This window comes from Camelus dromedarius, chromosome 24, assembly GCF_036321535.1.
Source record: "Camelus dromedarius isolate mCamDro1 chromosome 24, mCamDro1.pat, whole genome shotgun sequence".
NCBI lineage: Eukaryota > Metazoa > Chordata > Mammalia > Artiodactyla > Camelidae > Camelus > Camelus dromedarius.
This window is the reverse complement of record NC_087459.1, coordinates 17779647-17807316: the sequence shown is the minus strand read 5'-3', so window position 1 is coordinate 17807316 and position 27670 is coordinate 17779647. Positions and strand designations below refer to the sequence as shown.

Sequence of the window (27670 nt, the reverse complement as noted above, 5' to 3'; positions counted from 1 at the left end):
GACCTGAGCCTCACCCTTAAAAGGCACAGACACCGTCTGGATGCAAAATGGTGGAGTCATAAAGTGCATGGGATCTGAAGTCACACTGCCTGGGTCTGAATCCCAGCCCTGCGACTTCCTAGCCGTGTCACCCTGGGCGAGTCACTCCACCTTTCTATGCCTCAGTTCCTTTATCTGTACGATGGATGGAGATCTACTTACATCTACTTAATGTGCTAATCCAGGGGCTGGCAGGTTTTTCCTGGCAGCAGCCAGAGAATAAATGCTTTAGGCTTTGGGGGGTCAGAGAGCCTCTCCTGGGGCTACTCAACTCTGCCAGCTGTGAGAGCGCAGACGCAGCCAGAGACGATTGGTGGGTCCGTGCGCGTGACTGTGTTCCAATAAAACTTTATTTATGGACACTGAAATTTGAATTGCGTATCATTTTCATGAGTCACAAAATGTTCTTCTTCTGATATTTTTAACCATTTAAAAGTGGAAAAAAAAAAAAAAAACCCAACCCAACCCATTCTTCAGTCACAGGCTAAAACAGGAGTTGGCATGTGGGTTGTACTTTGCAGTTCCCTGGGCTGATCTCTGTAAGTGCTTAGAACAGCACCCAGCGTATTGTCCTTGAGCTGACACTGAGCACCTGCTCTGTGCTTAATGCTTGTTAACTCTTATCACCTTGGAAGGTGTGAGTCTGGGAGGAGATGGTTATCGGAGGTGGCTGGCTGGTGGGGGAGGGGCAGGCCGTTGGTTGGGGTAGGGAGACTGTCTTGGACGAAGAGCCACTGAGGTAAGGAGATGATCTGTTATGCCTTGGGCTACCACTGGACAGGAGTGTCCACAATGTCCTTTAACTGGTCCTTCTCTACCTGGGGAAGGGGCCCAGAGCGCTGGCTTAGCTGCCCGGAAGATGCCCCACCCCAGAGTGAGGACCTCCGGTCCCACCCCTAGACCTCCGTCCAGCACACCCCTCCCCTCTACACACCCCAAGAACCTTGGGCCAGCTCCTTGCCTAAAGGCACAGGGCAGACCTCGCCCCAGTGTCAATCACAAACAACTCCAGCTCCAGGCCTACAGCTTCCTCCTATCTTTGGCACCAGGCAGTGCTTGTCTGGCCTTGATACCTAAGGTCACATCCTTGGGCCCCGGCCTAGGCTGGGGGAGTGGCTGAAACCCCCAGCTTGGGGCTTTGAAGGAGTTTTTCCCACTCCAGATCTGGTGAAGAACTCTGTCCGGCTTCACTCCTGGCCTCTGCCCAGGCCAACTGCATTTCTCCGGTCCCATCTCTCTCCATAGCAGATGTGCCAAGGGTTTAGGCTGCAGGATCTACCTCGTCTTGGGCAGCTGTGAGCGTGGCTGGGCAGGGTCCAACAGGTCCCCTGCACACACCCAGGCCCCATCTTGTTCAAAGCAGACTTGTAGTCCATGTCTCTGAAGAGCCCAGAGGGTGTGCAGAGGGTCCCCTCTGGGTGCAAAAGACAGGGTCTGCGTTCTCAGACCAGGGCTGGTGATCCTGGCTCGATCTTTCTCCCCCACCTTGTCTCAGGACTCAGGTGACTCAGGTGGCACCTGGGTATCTGTGAGTTGGCTGGAGAAGGTCCTTTCCAAGCGCAAGGTGTTGTATTTGGGGGGCGGCGTGCCGGGCACCTGGGCCCCTGGGGCTGGAGGTAGACACAAGGCCGAGGTGAAAGTAGGCAGGTCATCATCTGGCTCAAGGACGGGGTTGACCTGGCCCTGAGGGCTGCAGGGAGGAGCCTCGGGGCAGGCAGGCGCCTGTCTCCGGGCCCACCACTCCTTGGCTTTGTGCCACTGGTGGCGGGCAATGATGGAGAGGGAGTCGATGAAGAAGACCTCGATGATCTCAATGACACAGACCACGGAGCAGCTCATCCACAGGCCCAGCTGGCCACCGATGTTGGACAGAAGCATCTCGATCTGCAAGGGAGGCCAGGTCAAACCATCAAGAGTGACATCTGCAAAGACCCTGGTTCCCAAGGGAACCACTGGTTAGCCCTGAACAGGTCCTGAACAGGTCTGGAGGCAGTTGGGAGCAGGTTTCCTTTCCCCTCTTACTCTGCCCTCTCTGATCCGAAGCTTGGTTGACCTTTGGTGGCCCTCATAGCTCAGGCTGGATCCCCACAATCTGACTCTGCTCCCCAAGGCCAGGCAGAAGGGCACATTCCCAGACCAAGGACAGGTCTCGGACGGAAGTCACTCACGCTGTTGGCGGGGCTCTCCATGATGGATCTCTGGTTCAGGTCTTTGTAGAATATCAAGAGTTTGGCCAAGTCTGTCCTGTAAGAGTTCCAACGGACAGGGCCAAGGTGAATTGAATGCCTCTGTACTCTACCAGATGGCCAGCCCTTCAGCATGGCTGTCACTCTCCCGCCCTGCCCCCAGCACGGCCCAGGCCCTGAGCTCCACAGAGGTCTTAGAACCTAGTCCACAGGGTTCCTTCTGCACCGCAGAGCACATCCCTAGCGTGGACTTGGTTGTTTAGGCCATTCATTCACTCAAAAACCATTTCCCCACCTCTAGACTAAGTCAGTACCCACCCCCAACCCAGTTGCACTTCCATTGCACTCAAACCTTGACATTGTGATTGATTGCAATCTCCAATACATACAGGAAACAGGCAGATAATGTAAATGACTGAGGTAGGCTGGGTATAAGGTAATGATGATGATAACCATAACAACAACAGCTAGCACTTACTGACCACTTCCTGTGTTGCCAAGCAGTGTTCCGAGAATTAACTAATTTATTGTGGCTTTTTTAGGGGGGGTGGTAATTAAGTTCTATTTATTTATTTTAATGGAGGTGTTGGACCTCATGCATGCTAGGCCTGCACTCTACCACTGATCCGTACCCTCCCTCTGTGAATTAACTAATTTGATTCTCACAACAACCCCATGAGGTCGGTTATGTTTTAATCATCCCTATTTTACAGATATGGAAATTGAGACACAGATTGGTTAAGTAACTTGCCCAAGACTACACAGCTTATGATTGGCAGAGCTGGTATTCAAACCTAGCTAGATCTGGCTTCAAAGTTTGTGCTTGTAACTGCTGTACTAAATTGCCTCCTGTTAGGACCGTGGCAAGCTGGAAAGTTCATGCTTATGCCGAAGGGGCAGCCATTACTCAGAGCTCTGGTGTTTTGCAAGAACGGAGGTTTGCTGTTGCCAGAGTTTTTGCTCTTTCAGGAAAAATTGGAAAAAATAATAGGTTACTTAAGTGGAATTAGATTTGGTGTAGGGGTCATGGCTTTGCAACACTTGGTTTAACAGTTTGCAATTGTTTGATCAAAGTCTATCTTTCTTATTAGACTGTAAGCTCCTTGGGGGCAGAGACCAGGTCTGTTTGGTCGTCATGGTACCCCCCAAGGACCTCACATAGCACCACATGCCTAGTGGATATTAAATGGATGTTGGGGACCAGACTGGCTCCCACAGGGAACAGGCCCAGTGTTGGGCACTGGGGAGGCAGTAGTGACCCCAAGAGATGTGAGTTCACATGGCAGTTCCACCCTCCATCCTGCCCCACCTTTGTCTCCATCTGCTGAGGTCCATGAACCCTGACCTGGCTGATTTTTGCTAAAGTTCCTTTGAAAGTGAATTTCAACGTGGAAAATTCAAGTAGAGTTAAAAGCTGCATGGCTCAGAGGAGTGTTTTTCCAAGTGGGTCAAGATACATCAATCAGGAAGCCATGAAATAAATTGACTGGGCCATGACCAGTACCTTTCACGAAGTGAAATAGAATGGAAAAGATCAGATTGCATCCGCAGAGAGATTTGAAATTTTTATCAACTGATATGGGCACAAATCATTCAGAACTGTGCTGTGACCAATCGGATTGGATGTAAACAATTGTCTTGGTTACACGAATGTGCAACATCTGAAAATCAGCCCGAATGCATTGCATATCATAAGGAAGTGCTGTTTGGTGAGACTTTTGGTTATGTATTCAATGGGCCACAGTGGAAAAAGTATTCTCATACCGTGGGTCATGGTCAGAAAGTTTGAGAGCCCCAGGCCTAGAGCAGGGCCTGGCTCATGGTAAGAATTCAATAGATATTTGTTGAATAAAGGAGTAAATGAGTGAATGAATGAATAAAAAGGAGAGGGTTTGTCAGTGAGGAATCAAGTGAGGAGGCTGGGACCAGGGCTGGCAGAAGCAGAGAAAGCAGGATGGAGGTCAACTTACTTGTTGAGTTTTTTCTTTATTTGCTGGCTTTGGTCCCAAGTGAGAACGGACAGCAACCATTTCTGAAATGGAGAAACAAGTGGCCTGGGGATGCCTGGAGAGGCCAGAGCCAGCCTGTCTGCCCTCCCGTCTCAGCCCTAGCCCCTGACCCCAGCCTCTCCTGTGGATCACCCTGAGGCCAGAGGACACAGCCAGGACACCATGCTCCAAGCCAAGGGCTTGAGTGGGAAGAGTGGGCAGAGGACTTACCTCGGAAACCTCAGATGGCCACTGCGCCAGGCTGGTGGTCAGTGACCACTCTTTAAAGCTAAGCAGAGAAGGGCACACGGAGTGAGCGAGGCTGGCCTGGCCCAGTCCAGCCCTACTCATCCCATCCCTCCAGGTCCACTTACCTGCAGGCTTCCCGACACACCGACTGGCAGCCCAGCTCTTCCCGTACGAAGGCCTGGTGCAGTTGGTAGAAGCAGTACACTGAGGGGCAAGGTGAGGGCAGCATGAGCTTTGGGGCCACAGGGCCCTTCCCAGGGCTTTCCAATGGTGTCCCCAACAGTCTCCTTTTAATAATTTCACCTCCCAATTTCTACAAACCCTGGTTCTCTGGAAGTAATTTCTGCCTGTGATTTTGAGAGACAGAATACTGCCATGGTTAAGGTCATGAGATGGGGGAGGGGGGTGTGGCTGGCAGTCCTTGCTTTGGGTCTAGCTTTGCTGCTCCCTGGCTGTGTGACCTTGGGCAAGTTGCTTAACCTTTCTGAGCGGCAGTTACCTGTTCTGTGAAAGGGTAGTATAATAGTTCCTATCTCCTGGAGTTGACGGAGGTGGTCAAGGTCTTAGCACAAGGTGAGGTGTAGCATTTGGTCCTTAATCAAAAAGTATGATTCAAGCCAGACTTGACAACAGGAGTGAAACTCTGGTCAACATCTCTCTATCAATACCTCCCTCAGGCAAAAGGCCATAGGGGCTGGGTCCCTGGAGCAGCCTAGCTGTTGCCAGGGCTGGGCTGAGCCTGCTCCTGGGGTGTGCAAGGCTGGGGTGAGTCTCACTCACTCCAGTTGGGGTGCTGCTGGTAGTTGCAATAGTTGACTTTTGGAGGTAGAGGCTTGCTGTACTGGGCACACCCACATTTCTCCACCATCTTCGCCTGGAAGCACGAGTGAAGGCAGATCTAAAAGACAAGACCCAGACATTCTCTTCACCTCCTTGCACATGGATGCGGGAGCGCTCCCTCCCTACGTCCCTCAGTCAGAGGGTCGGCCTCCCACCGCCTTGGCAGACTACATAAATGTGTCCCTCATGTCACAGCCAACTGGGCCGGGGTGGTCCCCTGACTCTAAAGGGACAAAGCTAGAAAATTTATTTAGAATTTAAACTGAGATGTAGAGGCCAGATTGAACTGGAGTTGGGTTGGGGTGGTCATTTTCCATCATGTGAGTGTTGACCCAGAGACACGTGGGAAACACAGTGCCCAGCTTTCCGATTCTCAGGTCCAAGCCCTCTGTGTAGGATGCCAGGGGATCATGAACTACTATGACACCCACAAAACTTGTAACATAAAATCTAACAGCAGGGGCTCTGATGGCAGGCTGCTTACTCCAGTCTAAATCCCAGCTCTGCCACATCCCAGCTGTTTGACCTCAGACAAGTTACTTGATCTCTCTGATGCTTTGCTTTCTTCAGTTTTGAAATAAAATAATAAGATCTACTTTATGAGGTGGTTGTGAGTATGAAATGAATTAAAATATGTAAAGGATTTGTAAATGACAGCCTCTCACTAAATATTATCCAGAGTGTCTTATCAATGAACTGACTTTTTTTTTTTTTTTTTTTGGTCTTGAAGTCAGTTGGATTGTATTTCTATTTCTTACAGGTAGACATTTTCTGACTGCTAGTCTCTCTTCATTCAGTGTCTCCAACATCTCTCCACACAGCTCTGATCTAAGCTAGAGGACTCAGCGCAGAGAGTGCCTGGTCCTCTTGGGCTCCTGCTGGGATAATTCTCAGTGACCGTCCGTGTGTCCTGGTGAGAGGTGAACTGCAGACTCCCAGCAGGTGAGGCAAGGCGTAACAAGTGATCACACTGAAACGCTGATGTAGGTAATAATACACTAGGGGGTGGTGGGGACTGTGCGGAACCAGAGAACGTGTCTCGTTTGATGAGACAAGTCCACCCACTCTTTATCCTGTAGAATATGGGCCCAATGTTGCCAGATCTTGTTTTTCAAGAGAAGCTAGAAATCTAGGTTTTTCTTGTGAAATTTTCTGACTTTTAAACACCGTCCAGAAAAACCAGGTGAGCAGGCTGGAAGGGGCCTGGGAGCTGCCGATTAGCAGCCCCTGATCCAATCCAAACTCCCCCCGGTATCTCTTGTGGATGACACAACTTGCCCAAAGCCATGAGAGAGTGAAGGTCACCAATGGGCCTGGGAGCCCAGCCCTTGACCCCTCAGCCAGCGCCTCTCCCAGACTGCTTCCTCCTGTCCCTCACTTGCCAAGGCCCATTTAGGAAGCTGGCCTGTCTCAGCTGTACACTGTGTTCCACGCAAACCTCAGTGCATCAGTTAAGCTCTGGTTACAGACGGCTGGAAAAGGACTGGAACCAGCCGGCATCATTTGTTCTTGAGGTCCTTGGATGAACTCCAGGGATTCTCACCACGGTTCCTGGTCCCAAACACAACCCAGCCCATATATAACTTTGTCTCCTGGGTCCGGGCCACAACCCAGGGCTGAGCGCCGGCTCCAGCCTGTACCTGGAGGGAATATGAAGCATTGTAGATGTTCTGGATCGGCACTTCACTCCCATCCTCTGTGCACTGGCTGTAAGGCTCGCTCAGCTTGAAGGACTCCGTCTGTAATCACAGCAGCACATATTCAGCCCTGCCCTTGCCCCGGACCCAGGCAGGGGGCATTGCCGGCAGCCTCTGGGGCTGCACAGCCATCCAGTCCTTCCTTAAACAAAAATTTATTGAGCACCTCCTAGGTGCCTGGTGCTATTCTAGGCAGTGCGGAATCCACAGTGATTGAAACAGACAAGTTCCCTCCTCTCGTGGAACGCACATTCTAGTGGGGTAGACAGAAGGTCAAAAAGCAAATAAATAAGGAATTTTGGATAGCTTTTGATTGTGATCAATGAACTGGGGAGAGAGACTGGTGGGTTTGGGAGGAGGGGGCAGTCTTTCCGAAAGTGAATAGGGAAGATGTCTTTGAGAAAAGGACACGTTGGTCGACATGGAACGGTGACTTGCCAAGAAATGGAGGAGAAGGATTAGGTGGAGGGAACAGCAAGACTGGAGGCAGAGGAGGGCCCAGGGTGACTGGAATGTGGGAAAAGGGAGAGCGGTCGCTGGAGATGAAGTCAGAGAGGGATGCCAAGGCTAAATCCTGCTGTCCTCCTATGTTGCGCTGAGAGATTTGGGTGTGGATTTGGTTTTCAGGACGGTGGTAAGCCATTGGAGACCTCGCCCGGGGGTGGGGGGGTGGGGTGGGCAGGAGGGATCAGAAGGATGAGCAGTGACTGTGCCGCTTGGGATGGTTGTCCCAGTGAAGGACTCATTTTCTACCCTCTGGTCTTCCGGGTCCCAGAAGCTGACTTGGAAAAATGGACTTTCTCGGAGAGGACTAAGGAATGCCCAGCAGAGCAGAATGATACTCTGATCAGAGGAGGTGAGAGTATCATAACTTGCAGTTTGAAAGCCTTATTAAATTATGTTTTCTTGTGGCTTACTAAGTTTGGTTCTAGCTTAATATCTGTCACTACAATAAATAATCCAGACCAGCCAATTAAGGAAAGAAAGGATAATGTCTCCCAAGGAGGAATAACAATAGAATATAAACTGTGATCAGTGTATAGCTAGGTTCCCGGGTACGTGTGTGTGTGTGTGTGTGTGTGTGTGTGTGTGTACAAAGTTTTGTTTTGTTTTTTTTTCTGAGAGCAGAGAGGGTAAAAGGAAAGTGGATGGCAGATTTATGGGAGGAAGAGAATTTTTTTTTCTCTGAAGAGTGGCTGGATAGAGAGAATTGGAGGCGGGGGTGGGTGGGTGGGGGAGGAATCAAGAAGTTGGCACAGGTAGAAACTGCAGACGACGCAAGTGGTATAATCTCTTTCTGTTTGTCTTGTAATTCAACTGCTGCCCCATTAGTCTCCCTCAATTGACTGTAAGTGCCTCCGGGGCAGTAGACAGTGCTCACCGTGAAACATATAAACAGAAGAAGCAAAGAGGAAAGCGGCTGTCTGGTTTCCTCTCTTCCCCAGGGGTCCCACTCCAACAGGTCAGATCTGCATCTCAGACAGTCACACACAGACTCACACATTCCCTTTGCCCTGCAACCTCCCCTTCTCACTAACAATAGTGTCTTTCCGTGTCAGGACAGGATAAACAGACTTACTTCATTCCTCTAATAGCTGCATAGCAGACAGATTTAGAGCTTCCAGTACATTCCAGGGCCGGGCTGGCAACTGGGCACAAAGATGCCAGTGGCTCCCCTGGAGGGCACCTCAACTCAGTGCTTCCTTCTAAGCTTCTCCAGGCAGCAGGCTCCCTGGTCAGGGGTCCTTTTGAGCCCCTAGGATCTGCTAAGCTGGCCACAGAGACTAGAGTGTCAGCTACAGGCGCTACCTGCCTGGGGAGACAGTACAACACCCTGGTGTCTAGGTAAGAGGGTCTGGCCGCACAGGTAAGCCCCGTGCAGCCGGCAAAGGTGGCTGGGGGTCCTTCTCCTTTGAGGACCAGCCCATGGGCCACTTTCAGGAAACTGATTGTGAGAAATCATATTTCACTTTTTATGCTTTTTGATTCCTTGATGGCCCTTTATTCTGCAACGATGCTTATCAAACTCAGAGCTGGGTTATTTCAGGTTGCCTCCTGAGGCAGCTAGGGCTGGGGTAGTAGGGACAAATGGCCTTTTTAGAGTGGGATAGAGGTCTTTAACTTCTCAAAGCCTCAGCTGGATGAACAGAGTGCTTGCTTTCTCTCTTCGCCACTCTGTCCCCGCTTTCACTCTCCATCTTCACTGGCAGCATTCCAGAACTGCTGATCTGTGCAGGGTGGGGAAATATTTTGGCTTCTGTCCTGACCCCTAGGGACACAAAGATAGGAATGGGTATATGTATGTATATATGTGTATGTGCAAGTTAGAGGGATATGTGTGTGGTGTGTGTGCACGCACAGTTATATGTAGTTGTGATTAAGTGTGTGAATGCACATGTGTCTGTGTGGGAAACAGGACTCATCTTTATCAAACCAGGTCCTACCTGCTTCCTTGAGAATCCTAAGGAAGAACAGCAGTTGTTCTGGGGTCTTCAGTGTGCCTCTTTTTTGGGGGGGATGGGGTGGGAGGTAACTAGGTTTGTCTATTTATTTATTTATTTAAATGGAGGTACTGGGGATTGAACCCAGGACCTCGTGCATGCTAAGCACACACTCAATCACTGAGCTCGACCCTCCCCTCCTCTTAGCTCACCTCTTTAAAGGTATGAACTGTGTCAGGGAAAAGCCCAGGTGTCAGAATGAGGCCCTAGATGGAATTACAGGCAGTTTAACTCTTTTTCCTTTTGTTCTGCTTTCATATTGTAATAAATTATAAAAGTATTTGTATATGATAACGCTTACATTTCTAATCAATGGAGGAACAAAAGAATTGCTCAATATATGAAGTTAGAAGTACTTGTTAACTATTAGAGGAAGTAATACATTCTATCTCTACTTCACATCCTGCAGGAAAAAACGTCTAGTGGAGTAAAGTATGAAATGAGATAATAAAATAACTGGAAGGAAACTCAGCTCATGTCTGATCTAAAGGAGGGAAAAATCCTCAATAAACAGAATGACTAAAGAGGAAAACAAAGATTTTGACTATGTAAATATTTGATGGCTTTGCGTGCGAAAAAGTAGCACAATGAAAACTAAAATGAAAGCACAAACTGGGAAAGATATTTGCAAATATGTACGGCAAATAATACGTACTCATTCTTTATATTATATGGAAGAAATTGATGTCTCACTTATAAAGGGGGGGTGTCACAAAGAACAAGAAAATCCTGCCTTCACCCCTCGTTTTGCTTCCAACTTATTTTTCCTTCCCTTCACATCTCTTTTCTTTAAAAAAATGTAAAATAGCCGATATTTTTGGAGCACTTATTATACGTCAAGCTCTGTTTTCAGTGCTTCACATGAATCAACCCTCTGAATTCTAACCAGCCTAAGAAGTAACATTATTATCACACCTATTTTACAGATGAGGTAACCTGAGACACAGTGATCACAAAACCAAAGTGCAAAGCTGGGGTTTGGACCTCAGTTGTCTGGCTCCCAAGTCTGAGCCCTTAATCCCTATTATACATATGCTTGTGAAAAGAATTGTGTGTATGCTTTAAGATAAAAATGTACAGTAGTGTTTGCAATGACAGTGAAGTCTCGCCCCTCTCAGGGCCTGGGTCCATACTCTCCTGGGTGAACTGTCCGCCCATGCCTGCTTCCTCGTCTCCCATTCATGATCCAACCCATTGCACTTTGGTTTCTGTTCCACTCCTTCTACTGAAAACTGCTCTGGCAAAGAACTGGTGACCTGTTGGCTGCTAAACCCAGAGAACAGCTTTTGCCCTTTATCTTGCTTGACCTTTCACCTGCATTTGGCACTCTAGTTAATATCTTCCTTGAAACTTTCTTCCTTCATGTATCTGACACCAACCATGTCTGGCTTCTACTGTTGCTTCTCTGCCTCTATTTCTCCGTTTCCTTTCTCCTCAGCCCTTAAGCATTTGCATTCTGTCTCAGGTCTTGAATGATGGCATTTATTTCTAAGTATAGAATTACACTAATTGCAAATCCTTCCCCTACCCCCCAGTTTTTCTCCTGAGCTCCAGGTACATAGCATCTATTGACTGGATGTTTTCACCTTGATTTCCCCAAGACATAACTTCCACCCTGAAGTGGTCATCTTCTCCCCCAAACCTCCCCCTCCTCTTATATTCCTAACTCTGAGCCTGGCACGTCCATCCACCCCACTACCTAAGTTAGAATCTAAAGATCAATTGAACTTCCCCTGGCCTTTCCTGGCTGACCTCAGTTGTCAAGCCCCGTTGCTTCCACATTGTAATATCTCTCAAATCCATTCACATCTGCTCATCCCCACAGCCACTGCTTCCGCTACAGCCTCACCATTTCTTCCTAGTATTACTGTAAACATGCTGCCTTCAGTATCTGGACTGCACTTCTGCCAAAGTGGTTTTTCAAAATGATTCACTATATGGGTGAAACCCTTTCTGTGACTCCTTTATAATCGCTATGCCTTTTGTCTGGACCAGCCTTCTTGACAAAGCCTTCACCAACAGCCTCTGTATAGGCTTCCAACCATCCATCAGTCCATCCATCTATCCATTCATCCACCCATCCAACAATATTTACCAAGGATCTACTATGTTCTAAGAACTGAGACTGGGAACAAGACAGGGAAGGTCCCCATTCCCAGAGAGGTTGGATCTGTATTGCAAAGGTGTGTTACCTTCTCCTTTTAAAGGTAAATTTTTGAAAGAGGGTGTTCTGTTGTATCTGTCTCTGAATATCCAGTGCTTTGGACACATGGTTCCTCAATGAATGGAGGAAGATTTGTTAACCAACTGACTGAGTCTACCAGTTTAACATGTCTATCAAAAGTAAATAAATAACTAAATAAAAAATAAATAAGAAAGGAAGGAAGTCTAGTTTGTTTGGACTTATTTTAGTGACCCCCTGGTGACCTGTCAGTAATCCCTGGTTTTCTGTTGTTTTAAATGCTCATAAATCATAACTAGAGCTGACTGACCCCGCTCTGTGGCTTTGATTTTGTATGTCTCAAATTAGGTGTAGCCGAAAACCCACTCATGTCTTTGTTTACCCACATTGCTAAAGAGAGCGTTTGCTTAACAATACGATGAGTATTTCTAAGCTCAGAGAAGAAAATCAGAGGGTAATTCCTTAGTTCCTTTACCTTCCCAAGCTCTAAGTCTACAGACATTGGGAGAGGCAGGAGGGAAGGAGAGGATGAAAGGATGTCTATAAATTCCAGGTCCTTCTTCCTGGTACAAAACTGCATGGGAAATGTTGGATCAAATTGATCACTCTTCTGATCTGGGAGTTCCCAGTGAACAGAGGAATCAGAGACCCAGCTCCTTAGGTGATACCCTGAAGTTTGAGCAGGTTGGAGCTCAAGGTTTGGTTTTTTTCCCCCTTGGGCAATCAGCATTCACACAGCCTAAGCTGGTACACAATAGTTCACATGTTGGAACAAACTTCCCACATTGAACAAGGCCCCTAAATGACACACCCCTAGAGTCCCTGGCTTCCCAGACGACAATTCTGATGGTTTCTCTTGTCCAGGGTTGCCCTTCGATGGGACACAGGGAGACATCAAAGCTGTAGATTTCCTCTGGAGTACCACCTCTCCATTTCACCATCTCTGCTGTCTCAACTTAAAATCACTTCCTCAGGAAAGCAATCCTTGAACCCTCCACTTCCCCCAATAAAAGCCCTCAGTTAGGCGTCCGTGTGATATGTTCTCATGCATCCTGTGTTTCTCCTTCTTAGCACTTATTTCAATTATAATTAATCATCTGCGTAATTTTTTGTTTGCATTGATACTTTCTGCTAGACCCTAAGTTCCAACAAGATAGGGACGTGTCTTCCACGTTGATATAGCCCCAGTATCTAGCACATAGGAGTCGCTCTGCAAATGCTCGTTGAATGAATAGATAATGGATGGATTGACAGGCCCCAAGGCTGATCATATCACTTTATAACCCGTTATGAAGCCATCATTTATGGCTGTGCTCAAGCTTTTGTGTAATTCTAGCTTTACTTTCTCTTGGGAAGATATATGTTTCTTCTCCTCTCATTCTGAATGACTCAAGTTTCTAAAGCTAAGATTCCTCCATTGAGCTGCCTCTTGGAATGACTGCTGGAGTTTGGTAAAAAATACGGACCCTTAGGCTCATCTCTCAGAGATATTGATTCAGTAGATCTGAGTCTACTGATCAATGAAGTTTGGAACTCACTGTTCTGGAGGACAGATTTGTGAGGGATGAAGGCTAAGTTTAATTTGGAACATGAAGGTTGGATACAAAGGCATGAACAAGGAGTCCACAAGGAGATTTTTTTTTCCCTCCACAAAACAGGTGAAAAAACGCCACTATGAACGATTGTCAACTAAAATGATAATAGACAGTTTTTCTCTTGACAGATCAGCAAAGAGTAAAGATTGGTTACTAGCCGTGTTAATGAGAGCGTGAGGAAACAGCTACTCTCACGTATTGCTGGTGAGGTTATAAAATTCTACAACCTCACTGGAGGGCAATTCGGCTCATACACATACTCTAGGAAGTTCTACACATCGCATTGCACCAATGCTTTTAGCTGAACCTGGAAACAACCTCAGTCTGTCAACAGGGCATTACACCAATAACTTATCCACATGATGGAATATGATGAGTCTTTAGGAAGAATGAGGCAGAATCTGTGTGTATTGATATGGAACTATTTCTAAGCTATAGTGTCAAATGGAAAATAGAGCAGAACAATATTTTTATTCGTGTAAAAGGAGAAATGCTTATACCTACACACATATGATTGAAAAAGACCATAAGATCCCTGCCGAGACACAGAAGCAACAGCGATGGTCTCCATGTAGAAGAAGAAGGGGACGAGAGGCCAGGGAGAGAAGAGAGATAAGTCTCCATGGTAGGCTCCCTGGTATGGTTTAGAATTTTTACTTTGTGCATGTACACCTTTAAATAAGTACTTAATAGTTATTCTACTAGACAGAGGGAGAGACAGAGAGAGAGAGTGAGAGAGTGAGGGAGGGAGAGAGAGACTGGCATAAAAAATCTCCTGTCCTGCGAACAAAAGAACCACATCAGCAGTGGCATGGCCAAGGGCTTCACAGCACACCCTTCACTGTGCCCTTCTGCCTCTACTGGGCATGGCTGACTCAGGGATTGGAGTCTGCAGCCCAGATGTGCTTCTGTTGACAGGTGTGAGTGTTGTCAGCACCGAGTGAGGTCAGAGAAAGTCAAAGACTCGAGAGAGAGAAGGGGGTTCTCAATAAATGGGGTGAAACTGATGGAAGCCTGGGACTAAATAGACCTTTGATGGCCCAATGAATTTCCAGTAGCCTTTAAATAGTGGTTTACATGCCCCACAGGCCTCTGGGTGGTCCAGAAAGAAAGGTGTTAATCTGCTCTATTTATTTTGCTGACAAAGACACAGTTAGAATCTGATGCCTTGTTACCAGCACAGGTTCCATAAACACTGATGTCTGTCTCTGGAACAAGTAAAGTCCCTTCAATTCTTATCCAAAATGGCATCCTGTCCTTGTTCAACCATACAGAAGGTACAAAGACAGCCTTTAGTGTAAGTACTAGAATGACCATTGGGGTAACCATTGGAAAATATAAGACCATATTTCCTTTTGAAACCAACACTCTTTTCCATAAGCTGCACCTCACTGGTTAGCCTTGAAAAAAAAAATCTGTCTTCCTTGCCAAGCCTACAGAAATCAGAATATTCTCTTACCAGGTGCATCCCTATGGAGGTGGCCATGGCCGTCTCAATCTCTGTTCCCACGTCCTCGATGAAGGGGTATTCATCCTGCCGATGGACAATCACCTTAGCTCCAGTAGAAGACACCAGGAAGGGGTTATACTCCTCTTCATTTATGTGCAAGATGACCTGCAGCCCTGGAGGATAAGGCAGCCCACTGCAGTCAAACGCTGGGAACACGTTCCCCGCTGGTAGCCTCCCTCTCCCACTGCTTTGGGAATCTCAGAGCCAAGACCCCGGCATTTCCCACAACAGAAAAGTGGACAGTGCAGGCTGGAAGCTCTGTGAGGGGAGGAGCTATGCCTGACTTGTTCACTGCTCTGTCCTTAGGGCTTCGCCCAAAGCAAGGGCTCAAAAAATAAGTGTCCCCGCTGCAGTTTTGCTAAGCATAGAGAAAAACGCTCCCCTGCCCCAGATATGAATCTCCGTGTGGTTCTTTGAGATGGAGAGTTCTGCTGAGCATCCAGAGGGATGTGCAGAGCTGTGACTGCTTCAGCCCGAGGTGGGGGCATTATCTGATCACCGGCCTGACTTCTCTCCCCGCTCCCATTCTTGCCCCTGCGGTCTAATCTGTGCCCCACAGCCAGAGGGACCTTTTAAAATTGGGACTTAGGTCATATCACTCCTTTGCCTGAAACCCTTCAGTGGTATCTCACTGCACACCCGGGGGTGCCATACAACAAAGTCCAGAAACCTGACTGTGGCTGTCAGGGCGCTGACGATGCCTCCTTCCTCATCCCACTGTCCCTGCCCCTCAAGAAGCTCCAAGTACTCTGGGCTTCTGTCCGTTTCTAGAGCACACCACCTCCATTTCCTTCTTGGAGCTCTTGGAGCTCTTTGAGCTCGCTGGTGCCCATAATGCACTTCTGTGGACCTTAACACGTGTCTTCTCATGTCTAAGTAACCCTCCTCACAGGGGTCTTTCTAGATCTCCCATCTTGGCCCCAACCACTCTCTCTACCTTTGTGCTGCTTTGTTCTGCTCACAGCGCTCATGAGCATTGCTACCTGGATAACGTCTATGTGCTTGTTCGCTCATTTGTTATCTGTCTCTCTCCACCAAAATGCAAGTTCCCAGAAAGCAGACATGGCACCCGTTTTGTTCACCGCTGTGTCCCTAAGACTTGGAAGAGGGCCTGGCATGCAGCAGATACTCAATAAACACTTGGTAAACGAATGAGCAAATGAGCAAGAGCTGAAAGAAGAGAACTTTGAGAATTATTCTGACTCCTCCTGTTTGTAAATAAAGGAATCAAAGCCCAGAGTAGGGAAGTGATTTGCTCAAGGTCACACAGCGCACAAGCCACAGAGCCAGGACTGACTGTGTAATGCTTCATTTCCAGTTCCCAGATTACTTCTTCCCACGGATGTGTATACCCTGAGTTACGGTTTCTCGCAGATCTGGTAAGAACACAGTTTGCTTAGTAACAAAGGTGAGGAGACCGAGTGTGGTTTTCCACCACGACGAGACCTGGCCTTTCCTTGTGGGAGCACATCTGTATATCAAATCGTGTTCAAGTTGCCTAGGACCTTTCAAGGGTCCCTTCTGTGGGTAAGCCAGGCCACTCTGCTGAGTTCCTGCCTTCTCTACAAAAGTCATGGCAGTAGAGAAGTAGCAGTAATAATACTGGAGGTAGTAATGGTAGTAATATTCATGACAACCACAACTAGCATTTATTGTGTGCTCAGTGTGTCTTATGGGCTGAACTGTGGGTCTCTCTGCCCCCCCCTCACAACCTTATTCCTATGTTGAAGTCCTAATACGCAATGTGATTGTATGCAGAGATACAGCCTTTAGGGAAGTAATTAAGGTTAAATGAGGTCATAAGGGTGGGCCCTAATCCCACAGGACTGGTGTCCTTATGAGAAGAGGAAGAGACAACAGAGCTCTCTCTCTGAACGCCACAGAAGGCCATGTGAGGACACAGAGAGAAGGTGGCCGACTGCAAGCCAGCAAGAGAGTCCTCACCGGAAACTGAATTTGCCAGCACCTTGATCATGAATTTCCAGCCTCCAGAACTGTAAAAAACATAAATGTCTGTTGTTTAAGCCACCTGTCTGTCGTATTTTGCTCTGGCAGCCCAACTAAACCAGGACAGTGCATATCAAGTTTTATTCTAAGTGCTTTTCATATCTTACATCTTCTCAATTAGCATGTGTCATCGATACTGTTACTATTTCCACTTTATAGATGAAGGCCAGTCACTGGCACAGGGTCACACAGTGAGTAGCAGAGCTCAGTTCTGGATACAGAAACTGTCACTTTAACCAAGATAAAGGTGTGTTTGCCTCCCTAATCTCCTGTTCAGCACGTTCGGATTTAAGTCCATCTGGAAGCTGCCTGTCCAGCATTACTCACTCCAGCTACAAGCTTAAGCCAGACTGGTTTCCCCAGGAGAAGAAACCCCAGGAATGTCCCACTGGCTCCCTCAGAAGGAAAGAGAAGATGTCAAAGAGGAAAACAGACTCTGATAAAGAAGGAAGGAGCTGACATGGATGCTGATAGAAACACTGCAAGAGGAAAAGTGGTGTCAAGTTTCTGGCCAAGCGGGGAGAACCCACATTTCTGGGAGGCTTAAAGCATCCCCAGTTGTCCTGCTGCAAGCATGCTTATGATTAGAGCACCCCAGGATCTCCCCAGTGCAGAGTTCCTTACCATATTCACTGCCCCCCATGGAGGTGCTGAGGACGGTCTCATTTTGTCTGTTGTTGAACGTGTAGCAATTCCCATACATTGGATGATGGAAAAGTGTGAAGTTCCTATGGGAGAAGAACACGGGTCACAGAGGGCTGTGCTGGGAACTCCCCTCAGGCACCTGAGCTCGGTCTGGCTGGACAGCGCTAACAGGGCCAGCTCTCTTTTGTGGACAGTGGATGTTAACCATGACTTAACTTTCTCCATCTTTCCTCTGATAAATGCCCCTCAAGGCCCCTCATTCAGCTGACACACACTGATGCAGAACTGCTCTCTGCTTTCTGTTCTCTTCATCCCCTCACCTCTGCCTCCATCCTGACTTAGCACTCCCTGTGCCAATAAACCTGCCCCAAATTCCTCTGTTCTTGAATTTCTCATCCAACACTTGAAGCTTTTCCATTCCAGTTCCTAGAAATCATCCCCGAGAAGGAATCACATCATAGGTGCCCTTACACTGACTTTAGAACCCAACCTTCAGGGAGACATGGTTCCAATCACTCAGTTTTTTTTAAAGATTAATAGATCTACTAGCAAATAGAAAGGCTTGGTATTTTAAAAGAATGAAGAAATCCCTTCAGTTAAGCAGGCACACTTTAGAATGTCCCATGACTGCCCAGTCACCACCAGGAATCTGAGTGTTATCTTAAAGGTGGACAGTTCTGAAAGCTCACATGTATGAACATAGACTTTTCTTCCCTTCCTCTCCCTGCCTTCCCTCCTTCCTGTCTTTCTTCCTTCCTTCCTCCCTCCCTCTTTTCCTTTCTTCCTCCCTTCCTTCCCTTGTACTAGATCAGTGGTTCTCACTAGTATGTCTAACAGTAATATACAAAGTTATATGTGTACACCATCAACTCCTCTGTTTTTATGAGTAATTTAGTGAATTTAAAGATATTTTGACTCTGTGCCATGTCCGCCTTCCTCACTGACTCCAGAGCCTAGCTCCCGTATAAGCCATTTTCCAAAAGGCAGAGTTCACCTATAACTGAGCTGCAGGTGCATGCAAGGAGCCTGGTGCTCAGAGCTGCCGGTCCTTGGTTGCTGAGAGAGCAGCCTTCCTCTACTGACCTGGCATCGCAGGACACGCCATCAAAGAAGCAGTTAACCAGCAGCTCCTCAGCAGAGTAGCTCATGTTGATTTTCTTCTCCAGAGACACCTGTGCCATGATGTTCATGTAGTGTAGCTTGTACCACTCCCGGATGGCATTGACCCCCGAGCTGAAGGTGTAGACGGCACAGTCGGATGTGTCATTGGAACACTATAAATAAGAAGAGACACCAGGGTGAAGCCATTGGTCCTACCAGAGGCCTTCAGAAGGACTGTAAGGATGAGACTCTAGACTAAATGCTCAGGGGGACAGGAGGCATCTCTGGAGCAAAGATGGGCTTCTTCTCACTTCTGGGGCATGGGACACCATCCTCAAGCTTCAAGGACCAAAGGGGGCTGAGCGAGGAAGGACACAGTCTCACTCTCATGACTCCCTACTAAGTGAGAAGCAAAACCAGCTTCTTCAGGGTCCCCAGACATCCAGACTTCAGCCGATTATTGCTACTGAGTTCCCACACAATCCTCATCATTTCCTACTGGATCAACAGTCTAGAAATCTAGGTTCTAGCCCAGACTCTGCCATTACCTCTCTGCAGGATCATGAGCAAGGCATTACACATCCATTATTCCACCTACAAAATGTCGATCAGAATACCATCCTTCTCTACCTCATATGGTAGTTGGGAGGACCAGCATTTAAAATATATAATAATGAGAGTTTTATAGGGAAATTGTGGTATATTCTAGATGTTCTCATCATGCAGGGCTGGAAAACTCTCCTAAAAGATAGACATCAAAGGACTGTCTTTGGTATCAAGAAGAACCTTGTGGGTATCTTCTGTAAGGACCCAGGAAGACTTTTAAAAAGCTCAGTGATTTAGAAAAAGGGTCATTTTCCCCCCTGGTTTGTGACTGGAGCCATGAGATCTCATAATCAGCAACCAAGATAAGGTATCAGTAGCTCTTGTCCTGCAGAGGTGGTGGGCAGGGAGACGAGGGTAATGATTGAGTGTGGCTAGGAAGACAATGGAACTCATTTTTCCATTGGTACTGGCCTCAAGTGGGACCAAGAAGGAGAGATGAGAAGTCAGGCTATAACATCTCACAAAAACAAGTACTGCTGAGAACATTGGGTTATCTATTCTCTTCCTTCCAGTATCTGCACCCTAATTTTGCTTTGTTGAATTTCCTTTCCCCCTTGGATACAGTCTGCTGAGTCTGTCCATAAAGATGCCCCACTCTCTGTGAACCATTATGTGACCCAAACTTGGCCAATCAGATAGTCTCAACATGGGACTTGAATCCATCTTTATGATTGGATTAACAAAAAGACTGAAAATACTTGATGCTTATTTAATCCAGTAGCAGCATCTGAAATGACTGTCCATCATTTCTTGCCACCAGGATCCCTGGATCGTCCCTAATTTCTGTCCTTTGGGAGGCTTCCATGACCTGCAGTCACCTTCTAAGACATTTTTTTCTGCTTAGGCTTGTCTGGGTCCATTTCAGTTGCTTGTAGCTGATTTACCCTGAGTGTGTTTCTTCCTGTGGGACTATAGGGCTAATGGCAAAGGAGAAACTTTCCTGGACCCTCTATCTCCAGCCCATCCCATGCCCCAGGACCGTAAGGACATGCATCTCACCAGCTGGAATCCCACCACCTCCTTGGACTCGTGGCCGTGCATGACATCTGATGCCTTGTGAATGATGCTCCCGCTGACTTTCCGCTTCCGCCCTGTGAGGAAGTCCCTGGCCTTGTTCCTCTCACTCTGATTGAAGGCCAGCAGCGGGACCAGGTTGAGGAATTTCGACCCAGTGCCCTCTGAGGCTGATCTCCAGGACCCGGACTCCCGACGTTTCCGAGACGTAATCTCTGGAAAGCCGTACAGCGTCTTCAAGGCTTCTCTGGTCTCCTGTTCCAAGTCGGCTAGAAGGTCTCGCACGGCACTGTACCTGCCAAGGCAGGAAGGAGTCAGGAAGGGGGAAACCCCTCTGGCAGAAAGCTGGCACTTCCCTGCGCTGCTTCCATCCACATGGGTGTCAGCCTTGTGCCCATCACCCCAGCCCCCTTGGCCAAGAAGATCAGGCCTTTTACACTTTGCCCTCTCCAGTGTGACCACTGGCTCAGGTAAATGGAGAGAGGCTCCCGTATCACCGTTGTGCGACTTGCTGCGCCTTCACCTTTGCCACAACTGTCTGCTTGCTCTCGGGGTGTGTTGATGACTTTGCCCCAACCAGCATTTCTGGAGTGGTGACTGTCAGGTGCTTCCCATAAACCAGCCACAGTGAAGACAAGTAAATAACTGCTAACTGGGAGTCTTCCCAGGGGACAGGCTCTGTCTCCACCTAGCATATTTGTCCCAGCGCACAGATCCTCCTCCAATCAGGGCTGGGAGGGAAGAGGCAGAACTGTTACCTCGACAACCCCCAAGAATACAGAAGAATGACCCAGGAGTTGGCTACAGGAAGCATAACAACACCGTCTTTTAATTTTCACAGTACTGAAAGGTCCTGGCCTCCCTGTGAACACTCCCCACTCTCTGCCCCCCATGCTCTGTGCATAGGCCACACGACATCGTGATTGAGCATAGAAACTCCAGGGCCAAGCTGTCAGGGTTCCAGTTCCCCATTCTGGATCTGGATGTGTGACCCTACACAAGCCATTTAGCCTTTCTGGGTCTCAGTTTCCCCATTTGTAAAATGGGGTTACTGGCAAGAGTCGATGAGTTTATTCTATCTATCTATCTATCTATCTATCTATCTATCTATCTATCTATCTATATTTCTGTGTGTATGTATTATATGTGTGTGTGTAGTTAAATGGTCACTGTTACTAGTTTTATTAGTGTAACTGTATTTGTTAATATTTCACTCCTCCACTACAATATCAGCTGTGCTAGAACAAAGACTGTGTTGGGTCATTCACTTCCATGCCTCAGAGCCTAGCACAGTGAATGACAATTTGTAGATGCTGAATAAAAGATAATGGAACAAACAATGGATGGAAAGAAGAAAGGAGAAGGGTAGAAGGAGGGAGGGAGAGGTGGAGGGAGGAAAACAGGGAGAGAGGAAAGAAGAAAGAAAGACTTGGAGGTGGAGGAGGAGTTGAGACCTGGTTTTGATTCTGAGCTTCGCCATCAACTCACTTATGACTCTGGACCAGTTAGTTCCCTTTGATGGTCCTCCTCCCCGGCTCTTCCCTTCTCCCCACCCCCACCCCTGCTCTGAGAAATTCTGCCAGATTCTGATTTGCCTCACAGATCAGTTTTCAATAAACCTGAGCAGGACTCCGATGACCCATTTAGAACAGGTCCTGCAGCAGACAACTGGGCAGTACCAAGGGCTGTGCTCAATTAGTGGGGCTGGGTTCACTCAGGTGAGGGCTTGGGGCAGCTGAGATGCTTCTGGAAGTCATCCCTGTGTCATGTCTGAGTCAGCCTCCAGCTCGCATTCAGGGGAGAGTGAGGGTGTGAGCTTGGAGAGCTCAGAGTAAATGGCTAAGCTGGGCTCTGTGTGTGTGTGTGTGTGTGTGTGTGTGTGTGTGTGTGTCCAGGGTAGGGGTTATGCTAGGTCATTCCAGGCCCAACTTCCAAGCAAAATTGATCCTTACAGCCACCCTCTCCTGCCTTGCCTGAGCTAGCCCATCCTCAGAAGTAGCTGATGGACTGAATCCTTGGTACAGATTTAAAACCTGGGAGAGGGCAGTTTACTAATATTGGCAACGAATTTAAATTTCTAAAAAGCGTGTCTGCAGGCTGGAGTGTGTCACCTTCAGGAGGGGCGTTGGCACCGGAAGGGGGACGTGACCCCTCCTCCACGTCCCTGGTCCTGCCTCTTACTTGTAAGGATTGATGTTGCAGATGGTGACGGCAGGAAAATCCAGCTTCTGGAAGTGGACTTTGATGGAGACAGAGACGGTGTAGAAGGATAAGATGAGGAGGGCACACTGCCAGAAAATAAGGGCCACGGCCGTCAGTGTAAACAGAATCCAGAGCAGGCGCCGGAGGCGGCCCCGGGACACCACGATGCGCCGGCAGCCGTGCGTGTTGGTGTTGAGACAGTACCACCGCATCAGCTCTTTAATGGTAGGTGCCTGAGGCCCCTTCACGGGCAGATTCTTCTTGATTTTGGCTTTGATCTTCTCTCCAGGAGCCATGGCGAGGCGAGGGCTGCCCGCTGCAGGGGCAGAGAAGAAAAGCAGGTGAGCAGGCACATCCCAGAGGCCGAACACTGAGAAGCACCAGCCCACGAGCCCTCAGACGCTGCCTCCCTCTTTCCCGCTGTGGGCTGGCCCGTCTGCTTTCTGACGCCTTGGCCCTTCCTCCAGGATATTTGCTTTTTGGCCACCACAGCTGCCAAAGAGCTGCCTCTTTCTCTTGCAGCCCCCAGGCCAGGCCGTGTCGGGGTTGGGTGAGGTTATCACCTGTGACTCCCCAGACGGGTTTGAAGGACGGCTCCCCTTGGTGCTTGGAGCAGGGGACCTCTGAGCAACCCCGACCCCATCAGCCTCCACACCCCTCTTAGCAAACTCTGCGGTGATTAGGACATTGCCGCCTCGGCCTGATCTCATCATCTCCATTAGCCTGTCCTCCTGGAGGGCAGCATTCCTATCTGGTCCTGCCCCCTGCTGCCTCGCTGCGTGTCTGGTACAGAGGAGGCACCTTGCAAATCAATTCCAACAGCTAAAATCTGCCGAGAGAATTTCTGGGCGGCCACCCTAGATAATGCTCTGTCCTTTCCCGGCCTTTTCTCAGCTGTCTGACTGAAAGTGAATTGTTTCTGTTTCACTTCTCTTTACAATCAAGCCTTTAGTGTTTCTAGAGCATCTAGCATAATAATAGCCTACAGATACTGGCCACTTAATATTTGCCAGGCACTGTGCCATATTTCCTTGATTCTAAGATACCACTAATTTGGAGAATACACTTTGACTTAATAACAGCTTTGTCCAGGGAAGAGCGTCGGAAAGCAAATGACCACATTCATCCATGTACGTGATACATCTGAATTACTGAAACTTTACAATGTGAAATAATAAATCTTTTAAGAAATGAGCTAAAATAATATACAGTCTTATTAGTCTCAAATATATACAATCTCTCTCTCCATATATAATTTATCTCTCTCCAAATATGTATAATCTCTATATATTTCAGTTCATGTTTCAACAACCCTATAAGATAGGCATACGATTATTGTCTCCATGTTACAAAGGAGGAAAATGAGCTCAGAGAGGTGGAATAACTTGTGCAAAAAATCACACAGCTAGTAAGTGGAGGTGCTGGATTGGAACCTTGCAGCCTTCACCACCATGGGATATGCCTTGAGGGGCATGGTATGATGCTTCCTCCCCAAGACAGTTAATTAATTAACAGTATCTGGACTAAAGTGGTGGGGGTGGTGGAAAGAGATGGGATCTTGAGCTATTTAATTTCCAAACTCTAAGTAGGTAACATGACAACTTCCCAACACTGGTTAGGTGAGCACTGCTATTGAGGGAGGAGGGGACATAGAAACTGCCTCCTGTGCCTACCATAGGTGATGGAGGCAAATGAGCATATTCTCTAATTTGGAGGAGGATTTACAGGGCAGTCCCCAAGCTCCCCCAGAGGGACAAAGACTTTAGTTTGCCCCATCAAGTTCTTCAGGCAGAATTTTGAACTTGAGGAATTATTTCTTCTCCACCCTGAACCTGTGGGGTACTGTCCAAAATCGGGAGCTGGGGCAAAGCTGGGAGGCTTTCAAGTTCACGATGCTGGTGGGTTTCAGGTTTATAATGGCAAGGATACAGAGTGTTGGGGGTGGGGTAAGACACCCAGAGGCAGCCAGACCACTCTAACCCTCCACAGATGTGTATGATCTTGCTGGGATCTCTGACCCTCAAAATTATGCTATTAGCCTCTTGGCAAGAGGAATGTAATTTATTGTGTTTATCGTTTAAAATATTGCCCATCCCCACTTCCTCACTCACTACAATCCAATAGCAAAAATTAGCAAGCATTTGTTTTAAAAACCTAGGTCCAGGGGAGAGGGTATAGCTCAAGGGGTAGAGTGCATGCTTAGCATACACAAGGTCCTGGGTTCAATTTCCAGTACTTCCTCTAAAAAATAAATAATTTTAAAAAAGAATGATAAAAAATAAAATAAAATAAAATAAAAACCTAGGTCCAAGTACAATTTCCTGTCAAATAAAACTACAACCCAGGGAAGATTTTCTCTTCTGTAAATGTTCAGTAGAAACTGATTCTGGAACCTCCTTGTCATCAACCTTTCTTTTTCTCACTGAACATGACTCCTGGGGTTCCTCTGCCCCATCAGCCTCTTCCCCAGGACTGACCTGGAGCCCAGTGGATCAGCCACCAATGTCAGTGAAGCCACAGGTGAAAGAAAGGAATCCACCTTGCTCATCACAAAACATACAAGTTTGCACAAATAATATTTCAACTTATAAGCAAAGCAAATCTACCTCGAGGTTAGACTGCTTAATCAAACATGGTGCCTCTATGGAAGAATTAGTAGCTGACACACAGCACTCACTCTACAGGTATTAACTCATTTAATTTCTACAACAATCTTCTGAGATAGTACATAATGTCCCCTTTATACAAACGAAATTGAGACACTGAGAGATTAAGCAGCTTGCCCAAGGTCACACTAGAAAGCGGTTGAATTGGGATTTTAAACTGGGAGTCCATGCCTTTAACTACAAACTATGCTGCTCCTCTAATAATAATGATAATAATAATAATACCAACAGTAATAATAGCAGCTATCATTTATTGACACTTTACTCCCAGGCTTCCTACTCAGCTCTTTTCACACATCACCTTGTTTAATTCTCAGTATAATCATATGAGGTACGAGTACTATCCCCATTTCACAGAGGAGAAAACTGAGGTGCAGAGATAAGGCAACTTGCCCAAGGCCACACAGGTAGGAAGGATTAAAATAGTTCTCTGGAATTCCGGGGTCCTTCACGATCGCCCATTCTTGACCTCGCCTATCCCTCAAACCTCAGTGAGGGAGCCCAACCCGAGTTCCTCCCGGGCGACTGCGCAGCCCCTGCTCTCCCCGTGCAGAGCGACCGGGTGCTGTCCTGCGGCCCAAGCCACGTCTGCCCCAGGGCAGCCCAGGCTGAAGCCGCAGGAGAGAATCCAGCCAACCCTCTTCAAGTGTTTGCTACTTTCTGCAACCACAGTCACCCCAGAGAAAACATTCCAGAGAAGAAAATGAACAATCGCGGTCAGGTCCACGCGTCTCACCAAAGCCAGGAAGAGAACTGAACAGGTGCTGGGTGGAGAGACTAGGCGGGGCCCCGCCCGGGACCCCCGGACCCCGTTTCTGAGTAACGCGGCAACGCCTCTCGCGCCAGCTCTGCGTCCTGGGCCACAGAGTGGACAGATGCCAGAGAGCTGGACCGGGGGACTTGGGAAGGTGTCCCAGCATCTCAGGTACCGGGAGGCAGCCCCGGGCTGATACTGGCACGGCCACCGACCGTGCGTCCAGCGTCCGGGAAGCCTGGGACCCAGCAGCCGCTCCGGTGCCTGAAACCCCCAAGCTGGTGCGAACCGACATGTCTGGGCTCACCTCACTCAGTTCGGATGGGTTTGCAGCTCTCTTCTGCGCGATCCCGGTACGCTCTGCTCGGCTCCTCGTACACAGCGCGAGCATCCCGCAGCCCCAGCGGCCAAGGCTCTTGTGGGCCGGGCCCCGCCCCCTGGAGCCCCGCCCCCTCGGGCCCCGCCCTCACCTGCCCAGGTGTATTTCCCTGGATGTGCGGCAGCCCAAAGCGGGCCACGACTCAGCAGCGCCCCCTGCCACGCTAAGGCCGCTCTGCCTCCTAGCCTGTCCTGCATTGTGCCTTCAGGTGGCACCGCGCAGTGCCTGCTGCCGCCCTGAGGCCACCCTGCACTCTGCATTCCTGTTGGGTCTGTGTGACATCTCTTCCAAGAACCTTGCAGTGCCTCCTGCCACCCTGTTACTGCCAGGCGCCTTACACTCTCGTTCAGTTGGGTACCCCTCGGCCTCCAGCACCAAGAGAAATCCCAAGCAGCCTCCTGCCCTCCGCCTCTTCCTGACCTGGATGGAGCCTGAGGCAGCTTCAGTGCCCATGTTCATCAGGCTGTGGGCAATAGGGCTATTCAGGCAGGCCGCTCATCCTTTAGTATCTTCTGCCTCCTTTTTATAGGAACTCACGTTGAATACTACAAGAAATGAGCTTAGAAAATTGCAACTGGGAGGGGCCGTAGGGACACCTCTGTCGCAGCCTCGTTGATTAGGGAAGGAAAAGGCGCAGAGAGGGGAAGCCCTCCGCTCTCGCTCAGTTTCTCAGAATTTCACGTTCAAATGCAGATTCTAATTCAGTAGGGGTGGGATGGGGCTTGGGAATTGGCATTTCTAACTTCTCAGTTGATGCCTTTGCTGCTGGTCCAAGGACCACACTTTGAGTAACAAGGCTTACTTGCCCTAGTAAGTGGAAACAAGTTCAGTATTTGGGGAGGGCAATTTAAGAAAAATCCTCTTTAAAAATTTCAACTGTTTTTTCTAACAATACATGCTCATAGTAAAGAACTCAAAAGCTAAAGAGAAAATGGAAGTCTTTCCATAATCTGTGACCACCACTAAATAAGCATAGTTAACTGTACATATATGTAATCACATACACACTGTTCTTAAGGTTTGTTTTAATGACAATACAATATGCAGTTAGATTCTCATTGTAAAATAGAGCCAGCCTTTTCACTTCGTGATATATTATGTGTAACTTTCCTTGACAATAACTACATTTACCTAAGTATTTCATTCACATAGCTTATTTAATCAATCTATTGATATATTTTAAGATTGTCTCTAGTTTTTCAAATGTAAATTATTCTGTAAAATATCTTTATGTCCATCTCTGATTATTTCATTTGGATAAATTCCTACTAGTGATTTTTTTTTTCTGTCAATGTAATTATCCAGTTTAATTGGCACAACAAAAGAACAGTTAAGAGAAAAGAGCAGGCTATGAAACAATATACAGAATAATTGAATATATACAAACATGTTTAAAGAGATGTTATCTTGGGGAGGTATAGCACAAGTGGTTGAGCACATGCTTAGCATGCACAAGTTCCTGGGTTCAACCCCCAGTACCTCTTCCAAGACACCTAATTACCTGCCCCC

At 47.9% G+C, this 27670-nt stretch overlaps 1 protein-coding gene across 1 annotated transcript; it reads right to left on the bottom strand.

The window, feature by feature from the left end:
- Positions 1-371: 371 nt before the first annotated feature.
- On the bottom strand, positions 372-26181 carry SCNN1G (sodium channel epithelial 1 subunit gamma). The gene is made up of 13 exons (XM_010986916.3): positions 26090-26181; positions 22342-22678; positions 20146-20455; positions 18523-18713; positions 17419-17522; positions 14737-14900; positions 6943-7041; positions 5243-5360; positions 4588-4666; positions 4445-4502; positions 4196-4257; positions 2208-2283; positions 372-1923 (listed from the first exon to the last, which is right to left on the bottom strand). The coding sequence occupies exons 2-13, from the start codon at positions 22656-22658 to the stop codon at positions 1531-1533; spliced, it is 1971 nt and encodes a 656-aa protein (XP_010985218.1). The 5' UTR covers positions 22659-22678; positions 26090-26181; the 3' UTR covers positions 372-1530.
- Positions 26182-27670: the final 1489 nt, after the last annotated feature.